The 14,256-nt window shown below is 45.9% G+C and overlaps 2 protein-coding genes across 9 annotated transcripts in view; one reads left to right on the top strand and one right to left on the bottom strand.

Moving 5' to 3' along the window:
* Positions 1 to 4,189: 4,189 nt before the first annotated feature.
* MED8 (mediator complex subunit 8) lies at positions 4,190 to 13,991 on the bottom strand. 4 transcript variants are annotated; one of them, XM_021527869.2, is made up of 7 exons: positions 13,950 to 13,991; positions 11,047 to 11,165; positions 9,884 to 10,028; positions 9,364 to 9,504; positions 8,875 to 8,956; positions 7,637 to 7,885; positions 4,190 to 4,655 (listed from the first exon to the last, which is right to left on the bottom strand). In XM_021527869.2, the coding sequence occupies exons 1-7, from the start codon at positions 13,953 to 13,955 to the stop codon at positions 4,591 to 4,593; spliced, it is 807 nt and encodes a 268-aa protein (XP_021383544.1). In that variant the 5' UTR covers positions 13,956 to 13,991; the 3' UTR covers positions 4,190 to 4,590. The 4 variants fall into 4 exon arrangements, with proteins under 4 accessions (XP_021383544.1, XP_021383571.1, XP_021383555.1 ...); XM_021527896.2 differs by having other exon boundaries at positions 11,094 to 11,165; positions 13,950 to 13,985; XM_021527880.3 differs by lacking the exon at positions 13,950 to 13,991 and adding an exon at positions 13,496 to 13,607.
* A 30-nt stretch (positions 13,992 to 14,021) lies between these two features.
* SZT2 (SZT2 subunit of KICSTOR complex) overlaps positions 14,022 to 14,256 on the top strand; it is a 56,581-nt gene continuing 56,346 nt past the window's right edge. For all 5 annotated transcript variants that reach the window (XM_077785381.1, XM_021527941.3, XM_077785379.1 and 2 more), the window contains exon 1: positions 14,022 to 14,067. In XM_077785381.1, the coding sequence (XP_077641507.1) occupies positions 14,038 to 14,067 (30 nt within the window). In that variant the 5' untranslated portion in view covers positions 14,022 to 14,037. The remainder of the gene's footprint in view (positions 14,068 to 14,256) is intronic.

The following is a 14,256-nucleotide window of genomic DNA, read 5'->3' as shown; positions in this document are numbered from 1 at the left end:
AACATTTTCTGTCTAAGACAGTTGAAGGTTTATTTCACTTGGGTGGAACGAGGAGATCCACGGGATTTTTTTGAAAACACCTGTGTATTCATTTGTAGGCACCAGCTGTCACACAGACAGGCTCTGCCTCTGCTGGGGCCACCAAGCTCATGCAGGGAACCTGGGGAAAAGCAAAGACCCAGACTGGGGAGCTGTTTCCTACACTTGACCACTTACCCTGTGTTTGTGCCTTTGACTTCCAAGCAGTCTCTGAGCTTTTCAGAGGTCAGTTAAGATGCATCTTCTGCTGCTGTTTCCATGTGTTTGTCTCTCCTCTGTGAGCTGCAGGTGAAGCTGCTTTGGAAACAATGCAAATTAAAAACTTGCCTGAAGACCCTTTGGCAGCACTGACCTCATTATCTTGCTTCTTAGCATAAAAAAGTGCTCTGTCTTTCTCAACCCAACCATTACAAGACTTCTTTGGTCCCAGATGTTTCTGGCAGAAAGATCCTATCCTAGCAGGAGGATGGAAGCCAAACCTGTGGTATGGAGTGTGGAGAACTGGAGAAGTTCCCCTCACTCCTTTGTCCCCCTATCTTTTCAGCTGCTTCTTCCCTCACATCATACATAATTCATTTCCACTATAAAGGCTTAATGACATCCACTTAAAAAATCTGTAGGTTAAAAAAACAAACAAAATGTTATGTTATTCTTGTTTAAACAGAAGACATCTGTGTGCAGATCGCTGCTTGGGGATGGGACAAGAGAACAAACAAGCAGCAGGTGTTTGTCATGCTGATCACTGGATGCAGAGAGATGAAAGGAAGTGGTGGCACCACTCTGAGCTTCATGGCTCCCAGGGATGATGCAGCCCAGGGCAGCAACAGGAGAGGCTGTGGGTACAACCCAGCATGGCTGCATGTGTGGTACAGACTGGGAACAGTGTGCCTGTGGGTAGCTGGGCAGGAAGGAAAGGCAATAAATATCTCTCTCCTGCATTTGGGAGGAAGCCAGATGAAGCATTCCTGTCACGAGGGTGAAACACTTTCCACTCTAACAGTAACTCAGGAGGATGTTAAACAACAGTTGTATAAGGGAAATGTTGAACACTCTTCAGTCTGGGTATCCTGCACCTAAAAAAATAACATCAATTTTTAAACATCCAAACTATTAATGCTGAGATCCAGTAACACAAAGGAACCTGGAGAAGCTCCAGAGAAGAAGCAAGTTGATGTTATGCCAGCATATTAAAAAAGTAAACAGGATGGCCTAGTAAACAGGTGTGTCTGTTTTGCCAGACATCATATGCGAAATAATGACCAAAAAATATGTGATCATATTGATAAAGCAGAGAAATATAAATATCAATCAACAAGGATGACAGACAATAAGCCTGTCAGACCAACATGATAAATTTTTGGGCACTGTACATTCTTCAGTATCAGAGAGCTGGTACAGCAGAGTGTGCAATCAAGGAACAAGCTCATGGGCAGCTTGGCCAAGTGTGAAGCAGGAGAGGAGCTGCCCCCTGGGGAGCTGGTACTGAGCATGTGTTTGCAGCAGGGAGTGCTAAATAGTGTAAAGCTTGTAACCTGGAAAAAAACAAAGTCATGATGTGTATAGACTTCTGTCCTGGGAGCCCTTGGCATCCCTGGGGGAATGGTGCTATGCAGCAAATCCCACTGTCAGCACCAGAGCCTAGCAGGTACCGAGGGGAGGTTTGGGGGGCCAGAACAAACCTGTGCCCTTCTCTGTCTCTCTTCTGCACCTGAACTGGAGCCCAGAGAGCCCAGCAGCAGCTGCCATGCCATGGCCGAGCCTCCTCCCTGCAAAAATTATCCTGCTTGGAAGAGATGAGTTCAAAAGGGATTGGATAAGGCAGGGCTAAAAACTACAAGAGTTCAGAATGGCAGCACATCCCATGCTCATAGGAAGTGTGATTCCCAATCACCCACTTGGTGGCTGCCACAGCAGGACACAGCTTGAGCCTTTGTCCCGTCCCAGCAGGGTCACACTTTTAGTCTGACACAGTGCACCAGGAACAGTGAATCCCTGTTGGAAATGCAGACCATAGTGACAAGCAGTGGACCATGAATTCCACAGTCACTTTATGGGTAAAAGGCTTGTTCCTGTTCCCCGTTTAAACATTCAAGCACTGGCAGCAACTGGATAAGAGGTTAAAGTTGCTCTACATCTGAAATTCCCATTCCCACAATTAGAATAGTGTGCCCTGGTCCAGTGACCCAAGGGACACAGATGTATAAGGAGATTTGGATGTGAGTCAAGAAATGGAAAATATGCCTTAAAGCAAAAGGACTTTCATCAGTTCAGTCTGTCTTAAAAAAGGAGCAAGAAAGCTTGATCATAATATCTGACTCCTCTGGTACCAACAACTCAGAGGCTCAATTCCTTCCTGAGAAGATTCACTGATCTGAAGGGAATTCAAGAAATGCAACATCAATCTATGGTGCAACAAGGAAAACAGTTTCTAGAACAATCTACCAGCCATTGTAGCAGGGACTCATCAGTTTAAAATCAACTGTTTTCCTAACAACAGTGCTCTAATTTACACAAGAACTAATTGGCGGCAGCCTGTGTCATGCAGGAAGTTACGCTGGCGAGCCTGGGAGCCTGGCCAGCCTCCCTGCTTTATAATCTATGGAAAAAAACCTGCCTGTGTTTCCCTTCCTCTAGTCCAATTGTGTGAAAGGTCTGGCCTGCCCCGCTGGAGGCGTTTTTGGGAGGTGTTTTACTCAGGTTAGCGTGGGTAGCAGGCAGCCATGCCCTGCCTGTGGCCTGGGCTGCCCCAATGACTCCCTGAGCTCTGCACTGAGGCATTTTAGCTTTATAAGGAAGCCAGTCTGAGGGGATGAAGCCAAGCAGAATCCTAGAGCTGAGGCTCCATGAATGACGAGTGCCAAGGATATGACACATACATTATTCTGCCTTCCTTTCCAACCAAAGCAAGGACATGAGACAGAGCAGGGAACAGCCCTCCCCATGGTTCTCAGCACAACACAGGAATAGCCCTGCAGGCTCTGACTGCCTGGCTGTCAGGCTTGCTTTTGCACAACCACTCACACTGAAACCAGTAACATGCCTCCACTGCCTTCACACCAGTTGCCTGCTGCAGTCAGTGGCATCCCAGAGAGCCAGAACCTCCACATTCATTAGGGAAAAAGCAATTCCACCAGTCTGGCTGGGATGTTGCCACTGCAGATGGACTCATTTGTAGTGGAGCAGCTTTCCTATTGTATAAGCTGTTTGTGCTTCCAGCTCAACTTTCTACTTCCCAGTAGCTCAGTGTTTGTCAAGGGCCAGCATGTCAAAATGGGTCAATAACCGCCCTAGTCACAGCTTTGTGGATGGTTTTGTTTTGGGAGAACAGCTCACAGCCTCCACAAATAAGCTGGATCTGATTAGTTCAGAGGCAAGCAGTGCAGGAGCAGCTGCAGGCTGTATCTGCTGAGTGGAGATTTCCTCACCTGAAGATTGCTGACAGATGCTATTGAGTAAAACACACTGCTGGCTTTCAACACAGTCAGAAGGAAGTGCATGCAAGAGCAACCATAGGCAGGACGTTTGTCCTTTAGGATAGTGCTGTATGTACTGACAGGCTCCACGGGCATGTGCCCCCACCCTTTTGTCTCATGGGAATCTCTCATTAGGCAGATTATATGTTACAGCTCAAGGGCAGAAAGTAGAACAGAAATGACTTCACAGTGTCCAGTTCCTAAGGGAAATGGGCCAGACTTCACAACCTGGCCCATCCAGAAGTGTCACAGTCCTGCTCACTTTGAAATACCTTTCTGAAGTGATAAATTAATCCTGAAGCAGCTAAATAAATGTTATCGAAAACAGAAGCATGGAAATGAAATGAAATCAAATCCAGCTGGGATTTGCTGCAGAATATAAAAGCTCTGTGCTTCTGTTCCTCAAGTGCTGTCTTCTTGCTCTGGGCCTTGAAATAGTCCTTCCCAGTATTTTCCTTTTTGGGGTATAGCCATAATTGGTTTTTAATGCATAAGATGTTTGCTGCTTATGTTTGTATACCCTGCTGACTCACTTTGCTACACCCCTTTACACACAGACCTGCAGCTCCAGCACTTGGCCTCCAACATTTTCAGTGTGGTTTAGTTTGGAGCTGCTCTGTAGCCTTACCCAAAGGGAAATAAGAGTCCTTATGACCCTAGAGATGGACATCGGTGTCTCACAGTTAACATAACAAGGTCTTTATTAAACAAGATGGAGTAAAGAAAGAGTATACCGAGTGAACAAGCAGAAACAAGGAGCTCTGTTCTTCAGGCTCTCCATCAGGAAAGGGTTGTTATCCTCCAGGCCAGACCTGGAAAAGATGGCATTAATACCAGAAGCAAAGTCCTCTGCTCTGGCTGAGCAGAGATGTACTTGTGTCCAGGAGACATTGCCAGCAGCAGCTCCACACAAGCCACCCAGCACTAAATAAAATCCACGGAAGGGCCTTATAAACCCTGTCTTCCCAGATATGGTGTGTGGATACGTGAAGGGACTTGGAAGTCCTAGAAGGAATCCAGGTGGGGTGCCTGCAGCAGTAACAAATATTGCTGTTCCCCAGGTCTGGTTCATCTCAGCTCATCTCTGATACGGATGCATTGAGGCAGATTTTATATTTGTTTTTATGCCACTCGGCATTTTTCCTGGAGAGAGAAAAAAGAAAAAGCAGTGCAAAATCAGCAATATGAGAGGACATTTTCTCAGGAGCACACCAGACTCACAACAACCCTGTCTGGGCTTTTCCAGTTCCATTCCAGGCTCATTTGCTACAGAACCTTCCAGCTTCTGACCTACATGGTCAATCTCTTTTAGAAATTGGCACCATTCTCTACTGACAAATCTCCTTGACAATTCCTGTGTCCCCCTGCCATCCCCTTCAATTCTATTCTTTTTTCATCTTCAACAAGCCTTTCTCTTTACCAGGAGGCTCCTACAGGAGTGTTGGACTTAGCCTCATAGACATTGCTGGCAGCAGCACACACAGAAGAACCCAGACTGTGTCCACTTCCATTTCAGAGAGTCACTATCACTTTCTCTGTAGCATTATTTATAGTCAGGGTGTATATTTAAATTACTAAGCCTCTCTCAGATTTCTTAATTTCTTGTAACCACATCCACCTCTTGGGCATTATTACTCTCTGCTGATACCAATCTCACATGGGAGTGTACTAAAAGACATCTTACTAGCAGCTTACAGTAAGCGTAGAGTGCTAGACAAAACTGAGATGATCTGAAAAATAAACAGTGATTAAAGAGCAGCACAGAGGGATATCAAAAAACCACTCATTTGGTGTCTTCAAATTGAACCAGAAAAAAAGAAAAGATAACTTCTGAATGTTAAAATTATAGTGCAGCAGGACAAGAAAGGATTTGATAAGCAAAAGCGTAAACCAGTAAAGATTATTAAACTTTCTCAGATGTATCCATAGTGGGTCATGGCCAGCATTGAATGGACAGGTAACTGATAGATAACACTAACAATCAGGAGAAAAATACTGTTAGATAACACTCCAAGAGCAACAGTGAACTGAATTGTATGGTCCACCCACATCTGAGACACTGTGAGTGGTTGTGTTCCTAGTCTTGAGAACAACCAGAAAAAGTGCATGTAAGAGTGAAAAGGATGATCCAAGCTATAATTTTCACACAAAGTCATATTTAAGAGGATAGGACTTATCTAAGGGAAAAACACCTAAAAATAGACAAAGGAAGGAGACATGACAGATTTCCAAAACAGGAAAATTAATATGGAGAAGATAACTGAGGAATGATGATTCACCATTTCTCACAACATGGGTATAAAAAGAAAAATGCAATAAAATTACCAAGCAAAACATTTAAACATCAAAAAGTTTTTAAAGAAAATGTGATAAAACTATGGGATATACGCCATAGGTGTTGTAGAAATCAAAACTGTAATTCAAACAGGAACTGTAAAAAATAATGGTTACTGGGCCCAATGGTATCAAACCAAACTCTGGCTTAAAACCCCTAAAAAAAACCTGTGGTAACGATATACTTTGTTCTTGTATTCTTTCAGCCTCAGCTATGGACACTATCAAAAGCAGAATAGTGAGACTGACCTTTGCCAAAACCCACTATATCTGTCCTTATCCAGAGGTATTCTCTCCATCACACAGGCTCGACAAGTGCTGGTGGGCCCACAGAAGGGACTGCCTCCCCGGCCTGGATACAGTATCTCTGGGTTATTCTGACAGCAATTACAGGAGGTCTTCTTTGTTACCAAATTACAGGGGAAATTACTTTCTAACTCTTACGTAAAAACATGTTTAACTTAGGATCAATACTGTTGCTCAAGTACACATCTGAACAACAGCCATTATATACAGGCAAGAAAACACCAATTAGGATATCCGATATCCTAAATTGCAATTAACATAAACATTCTGACAGTACAGGGTTAGCCTGCAGTTCCCCCAGGCCAAACCCATTCCTGACAGCAGAGGATTTTTATGTAGGAATACCAGAACAGGGCAAGCCTGCAGTGATATCCCTGCAGAATACCTATGCTGCTCCTAACATACTGTGGCTCAGGGTCAAGGAATCAGTTGTTATCCTCAGGATGATATGTTGACTGATTTTTCATCCAAAAGTCTATGTACTTACTTATTTTTCCATCTCATAAAAACATTATCTGCCTCTCGCACACTAGGCAATGTGCTCTACAGAGTAATTATTTATTATTCAGAAAGGTATCTCCCTTTTATTCTAAATCTTCAAGCCCACATTTTGATTTGGTCACTTTCACCAATCCTTCTGTATCATGGAAGACAATGAATAATCACTCCTCTTTTGCCTGCTGTATATAATTTGGGATTTTATATGCTTCCATTTCTTCTCCCTAGCCCAAAGCTATAGCTACTAGCAGAGGCAATATCAGAACCACCCATAATATTGCAGGTGGGGTACCCAATGGATTTAGAGAATAGCCTAAAGATATCCTGTTTCTCTGTTTCTTTTCTAGAAATTCCTAGCATTTGGTTTGCATTTCTGCCTCAACTGAATACCTAATTATTGTCTTTACGGAGCTCTTCTATCATAGATGTATTTCACAAATACAATTAACTAGGTTAGAGTCCAGGTGCTGGATGTGTAGTCAAATTTCTATGCTTATGTATTTCACTTTATATTCAACCCAAATGTCATCTACTGCTATTAACCAAAGTCACCTTGTATAGGAAATCCTTCTAACTTTTTACAGAAAACTTTTTTTTCTTACCTTAAATCATTATCATCAAACTTTTCTGCTTTATTACCTACCCACAACTTAAATTTCACAGGAAAACCCCCAATACAGATCTCTGAAAACTACACTGTGATCTCTCTCCATATTAATTCCTACGTTCACCAAATCTATTATTAAAATAGTATTTCAGTGGGAGTTAAGAAGCTGAAGCTGGCTGGCTGGCTGGGATCCACCTCACCCTCTGAGCCAATTTTAAACAGGTATTACTCCTCTATTACACCCTGACTCATGTTATTAAGGCCTGAAAGGAACCTCATACTTAGTCACATCTAAAAGGTGACTGGAGAAGAATCTCTACATCTGCATTTGTCTTTCTCAGTCCCTGGATTTCCACTGATCTCAGATACAGAACTTTACCTGGCTGTCCTGCTGGTGCCATCTGCACTCCTGCCAGCATTGGCTGCTGCTGAGCTGGTGCACCTGTCATTGGGACCTGCTGCATGCCTGAAGCACCTGCAATGATGGCACCAGCTCCTGGCTGGCCCGACTGGACAGATGCCCCAGAACCTGGGGGTCTCCGGTTTGACAACCCTTTCCCAAAGGCCACAGCTGCTACCAGTGCATTGGTATCTGCAGGGTTGAAAGTCTGCTTGTTCTGTCTTAAACCTGTAAAAAAAGAAGTTAGTTTGGCAGTTATTTTTAGACTTGGCAATCAGGTCTAAAAAGTAGCATAGCTGGTCCTGAATTTACTTTTTAGCTACTTTAGTACATGCATAGAGATGAGTTTCTTACAGGCTGTCCTACAAGAGTCTCAGCAAGGTCAAGGAAGCTGCGAAATCAATGGACACTGATGATCCAAGAGCTTTTTCACTGACAGTATGGCATAATCTGCTAATGGAAGGAGCACAGAGTGAGCTAACTCCTCCATGCCCATGAGAAGCTGCCGCTAAGGCCTATTGCATGCTGAATCCTATGGCAGGTAACAAGCACTGTGATTCAGATAAACAATAGCAACACCCCCTTATGGAAGCTCATAAGCATCATGGTGTCTGCAAGTTTTTTTGCCACACATGTGCCCAGCTATACTGTTATTCCCAGACAGTAGACAGAACCTGTGCTCAGGTCCCGTGCCAAAGATGAGAGTAAAAACAATGCCACTGCCTTTATGAGTAGTGTGTGGCACACCCAGGAATAGTGAACACCACAACCAGAAAAGGCTGGCCATGACCCTGAAGCAACCATTATCTAGACAGCATCACACAAGAGCCTGCCAACATGTGGACTCCTTCAGAACATAGCTAAAGGGTTTCACATTCACTGCTGCTGAATTTTCACAGCTATTTTTATTAATTAAAATTGATTGGGAAGTTTTCTCGTCAGATACTTATCACCTCCTCAAAGGCAGATATGTCAAAGGGTTGAAGTGACCTTCCTGCCATGCACAGGTCACACAAGGAAGACACACTGCACCCACAGGCTTCCTTCTCAAATTAGGGGGCTCCAGGACAGCCAATCTTGCATCTTCTGGAAGGTTTCCATTTGTGCTACTCAACTGTGTTACCCATACTTCAGGCTCTCCAATATATCTATTTTGCCTCTAGTCTCTCAAGTCTGCTGCTTAAACCCCATACCCCACTTCCACCTCAGTGACATACCTCCACTTTCAGATTCACGCTCCTCCTTACTGATTTTCTCCAGCAAATTTGAGCACATTTTGTTCAGACTTTGGATCTGTTTCTGCAAAATGAAAACTGTCATAAACTGCCAGGATACCTCCAACTCAGTACAAATCAGCAAGATAAATGAACAAGCTTTCCCTTCCCCGGATCCACATAACCAAATATAACCATTTTGGTAGCTGAGCTTAGAGTGTCCAGTACTAATGCAGGAGGGCACTGTGGAAATGGGACAGCCTTTGCCTCTGACTGGCTGGAGAGCACCTCCTGTGAACAGCCAGAGTTGGATACCCTTGTGAAACTGTGGAGGAAACCAAACCTCAGCTATGGTCAGCTGGAGAAATCTCAGACAGGAAAGGACAAAGAAGAAAAATAAAACTGTCAAATGGAAAGGTGGAGGAAGCAGCTAAAGGGCATCTTGTGCCCTAGGAGTAAGAGACAAGAAGTATCAAACTCTTCTTTACATACCTGTGCTGCATCAGGGCTAATTCGAGCTGCATCTGTGATCAGCTGCTTCTCCTGCTCCTCCACCTCAGGGTCAGGCTTAGTTCGAAGATGGTCGGGCACGACTTCATGGCTGAACACCGGCACACGCCCCTCTGTCTGCCGCTGCAACAGGGGGAAAGCCTCGCTCAGAGCCTCTTCCTCCAGCCCAGCCCAGCACCAGGCAGCTCCAGACCAGGCCACAGGCCATGGTGCTGAATCAGGCTACAGGGAAAACCTTGATCTGGGGAGCATTAGGAGGTTTCATCAACTTGTCCAAGAATTTGCACTGTGCCCGTTTAGTAACAGGAACATATTTATTAACAGCAACACCTCCTGTAGAGTGTATCCAGTGCAAGTGTTTGTAGGTGAAAACCCAACAGCAAAGCACCTCTCAGACAGAAGTACTTGTTTCCCTTTCTTCCTTCACACCCAGAACTGAGGAATGCTCAGCTGAATACTCAGGCACTCCAGCACTTTCTGATACTCAAGGGACATGTCTTACCATGATCTCCTCATCGCGGTCTGGAGACAGCACGAGGGGGATGATCACCTGGTTTCGCAGTAGCGGGGTCTTCTCATGCTTTAGCACTTTATTCAAGGTGTTCAGCTGTCCTGAGAGCAGTGCAAAGCTGTCCAGAACTGAAGGCCTGGAAAAGCAAATAAAGGAGCTACAAGATGGAAAGGGGATGCCACATAGGGCTTTTCTCTCTTCTTCACTCAAATGGCTGAGGAGTGAGGAAACAACACTATTAGTCCTCAAATCAGTCTACTCCAGACAGTAAACAGTAAAACCTATGGGTGAATACACAGGTGTGGACAAACCCCAGTCCTAACTGGAGAAGGCTCAAATGCAGAAAATACCTCAGGGACATTACAAGCAGTACCACTGAAAGTGGCAGTTGTGTGGGATTTCAGTAACCCACACACAAGAACTTCTATCTTTTCACTACCTCTCCCAGTGAAACTCTGGAGCAAGGTCAAAAAAATAATTTCATTCTGAAGCAGTACAGCCAGGAGAGAAAATATTTATAACTTGGCTATCCAGACTAAGAAACAATGAATCTAAACAACTGATAATCTTTTCAAGGAGGTACTTTTCAACTTGGTCTCCGTGCTGGATTCATCAACTCTCCTGCCTTCTGCAACAATAACTATAAATGTTAATTTGTCTGTGAACCTTTGCTGCAGTGACAGACACTAAGATACCATATAGTTTATTAACCTGCAGCTATAACATCTTTATGCTCCATATTTTCCAGGAAGAGAATGCCATCTTGCAAAGCTCTCAAACTGTGGTAAAGCAGAATCAGCAAAACACAAAAGCTCAGTTTATATCAGAGCCACAAAAAGCCAGAAAAGGTCAAGAAATACAGAAAGAACCATTCCTCATTTTATAGTGTATGTGGGTCTCTAAGGCCTTTCATCAGAGAACTGCTATTTGCTGCAGATGCAAGTTAAGTTCCCATAAAATGTCTGGATTAAAAGGTGTTAGTGTGACTCTAATTACTCTACAGCATGAAGCCAATGGATTTCAACTGGTTTTCTTGTCGAAGATGTGTAATGGTTCCTCTAGCACAAATGTAGAAAGAAAATTTAAATGTATTGACAAGAAGATAATCTCCTGTCTGAAGAGCTTGGGCAGTGATCAACAGTGAGACACTTTACCATGTAAGGCGGTCATACTCATTCTCCAGCTTGTAGATAAAACTGACCAAGGAATTCTTCAGGTCGGCCACCTGACTGATGAGTGCCTCCAGGGTCAGTTCCAGCTGCTTCTCCTCTCTCTAAAAAAAGGCAAGACAGACAAGGGAGGAGGACAAAAATGTTGTGAATTCACGCCCATGCATCCATGATCCAATCTGTCCTACAGACAGCCTCCTCTTCAAAGGAAGCAGGGGCACTGGAGATAAAAATCCTACTATTTCACACTGACCGCTTTCCCTAGGGTCAGACTACTTAGGCAAGAGACTTGTGCCTGAGAGGAACGCTTGGCCAGCTGTCCTGTTAAAGATTTAGGTGAGTGAAGACATCATCACTTACACCACATCAAGCAAAGTCATCAAAACTAGCTCATGCCACCTTTGTAAACCACTTAAGCTAACCCAGAACAAAGAAGATTAGCATTCCCTCAGCCTTTTCTAAAGCAGCTGTGGGTGCTGTGATGTCTTTATCCAAAACAGTCTTTGCAAAATGAGTACCATGGACCCTGGACTAATAAAGTTTCTGCCAATCTTTACTTTCTTTCTGCCCATGTGACACTTCCAGCTGCCAAGGAAACTGGCAGCTCCTCCTGGCCTTGTGCCCCGTGGGCTGTGGGAGGCCCTGCCGTAACACAGACTGGCACTGTACCCACACACACACTTTAATCCTGCCTTTTGCTGGGATTACATTGTTTTAAGAAATCTTCCCCACTGACATCCCCTTCCGGGTGAGGGAGGATGGTGACAGACAAAGTGTCAAGACTGGGGATGTGTTGCCAAAGACATCAAGGCATGCCCTTGATTCTTGCAAAATCCCTCTAAACTCTTATCTACTCTAACTTACTCATACTACAGTATTGTGCAAAACATAATTAAAGTTCCAGCCCTAAGGAACTGCTCGAGTAAGTAGAGAACTGTACAATAATCCAAGAGGAGGGTGGGACAAAGCAATCAAATAATAGAAAGGGAATACCGATTGGGAAAGCAGATAGAGTGACTCACACTGTTGGCATGCTTGCTATTGGAATTGTTATTGTTCCGTTCAAATACACTGGCCCAATGTCAGCTTCATGGAGAGATTATCAGGCACCTTCCATGTTCACGAGAACACATTATTCTATTTTATTTGTACTCTGACAAGTTGGTAATCACTGATGGGACTTCATTTCACTTTAACCACCTTAGAACAGCTGAATCAACCTTAGTAAAATTTGATCCCCAGTCCAAGGAGTGGACTCATGGAACAGATTGCTGCTGGTTGTTCCACCTAGAGATAAAAGCACACACACATGTTGTGACGGGACTAGTCAGTTCCTGTCCAATTAAGAAATGTGCCTGCAACAGTTTGTGTGCAGTGTTTGTGCAAGGAGGTTAACTACTGCCTGCATTACAAGCTGGGCTGGTAGCCAGCGTTTTACTGCAGAGGTGCCAGGCATATGCACCCACAGCAATTCCCCTGGCCCCCCACCTGTGCTTATCCAAGAAGCCTTCAAGAGGATGAATAAACCCCATTGCACAAGGAGCACTCTCATGGCAGCAGAGCACTCCAACCCTCCTTCCCTAGGCTCTTCCCAAAGCCATCAGGATCTGGAAGCAGATGCAAGCAGTGCAAGATAAACACAGTAAGACTGACCCCTCCAAGAGGACACTTTGAGGAGTTTGTTAGCAATGTTAAATTGGCCTGAGGTAGTAAAGATAGGGCTTATGGTAAGGGTTCTGAAGGACCTCCTGATACTGAGCAACTGAGAGGGAAAGGTGAAATTCAGAGTAGGTAAAGGTAAAACAATGCAGACATCAAAACAAAGGAGAAAAAAAATCCTGACTGGCTAAACAAAGGGGAAAAAAACCCCATGACTTTCTGTACACAATGACATTATCTGAGCTGATAAGGTTGTAACTCAAAAAGATTTCAGGGTTATCTGAGGGTAACCCATGAAAACATCATCCCAATCCTGGAAAAGCAGTCAAAGAAGTAAAAGTGACTACAGGAGTTATTAGGACAGCTACGGAAACTAAGCATCATTATGTCACCATATAAATGGTGCACCTCCTTTGCATCTCGAATATAACATGTCACTCTTGTCCCCCGAACTGAAAAGGAATAGAGTAGGAATATGATAAAAGCAATGAGGATGGTGAAGAATATTCATAGTTAAAAAAGTAAACAACAAAACATACAACAAACCACCACAACCCAAAAAAACCCAAACAAACAAACAACCCAGTGAAAAAGACTGGCATGACGAAGTGGCTGAAACAAGGAGAGCCGATGTAACAAACCCTATAAACAAGGAACAGCGGGACAATCTGTTTTCACTTTCTTTTCCAGCGGGACAAGCAGATCTGTATGAGGCCAGCGGGCTACGCTTTCAAGCAAACCAAAGGAGGTGGATCTTTACAGCCTGCTAACCTACCATTAATGCTCTTTTCTTTGGACAATAAGGATGCTACAAATTCACAGCTCTTAATAAAGTAACGAGGTTCTCCTCGATCAGCGGCATTCCGTCCAAGCGGGAGCGGGGCGCTCAGCCGCGCACCCTCTCACCCCACAGCCCGCGGCAGCGAGGGGCACGGCGGAGCGGCAGCGAGGGGCACGGCGGAGCGGCAGCGAGGGGCAGCAAGGGGCACGGCGGAGGGGCAGCGAGGGGCACGGCGGAGCGGCAGCGAGGGGCACGGCGGAGCGGCAGCGAGGGGCACGGCGGAGCGACGGCGGAGCGGCAGCAAGGGGCACGGCACATGGCACAGCGCAGCGTCGCCGCGGCTGCTCGGGACGCGCTCGGCCGCCCGGCCGGGCTGCCGCAGCCCCGGGCGGGCGCGGCCCCGCGGAGCGCCCGGCCCCGCTCCCCGGCCCCGCTCCCCGGCCCTCACCTGCATGGCGGCGGCGGCGGCGATGGCGGCGGCGGCCCCGCCCCGCTGTCCCGGGAGAGCCGCGCTTCCGGGGCGGGCCCGCAGCGACATGGCGGCGGCCGAGCGGCCCGACGGGGAGGTGGGTGCGGGCCGCGGGAGCGGGGCTGGGGAGCCGAGCCGAGCCGAGCCGAGCCGAGCCGAGCCGAGCCGAGCCGAGCCGAGCGCGCAGGGGACGCGGCCGCCGTGGGCAGCGCGGGCCCGGAGCAGCCCGGGGTGAGCGGCGGCGCGGGCGCTGGCCGGGGCTGCTCCGGGGCTGACCCGCGCCGCT

Source organism: Lonchura striata, chromosome 9, assembly GCF_046129695.1.
Source record: "Lonchura striata isolate bLonStr1 chromosome 9, bLonStr1.mat, whole genome shotgun sequence".
Taxonomy (NCBI): domain Eukaryota; kingdom Metazoa; phylum Chordata; class Aves; order Passeriformes; family Estrildidae; genus Lonchura; species Lonchura striata.
The sequence above is the reverse complement of the archived record's forward strand: the minus strand, read 5'-3'. Positions and strand labels throughout refer to the sequence as shown.

What these genes read in the sequence shown, in the direction of transcription:
- MED8 (XM_021527869.2), bottom strand. An exon ending in TTAGCCCTGATGCAGCACAG is followed by an intron (nt 8,957 to 9,363) that starts GTATGTAAAGAA and finishes TTCATTTTGCAG; the next exon opens with AAACAGATCCAAAGTCTGAA. An exon ending in GCGTGAATCTGAAAGTGGAG is followed by an intron (nt 7,886 to 8,874) that starts GTATGTCACTGA and finishes CTTTTTTTACAG; the next exon opens with GTTTAAGACAGAACAAGCAG.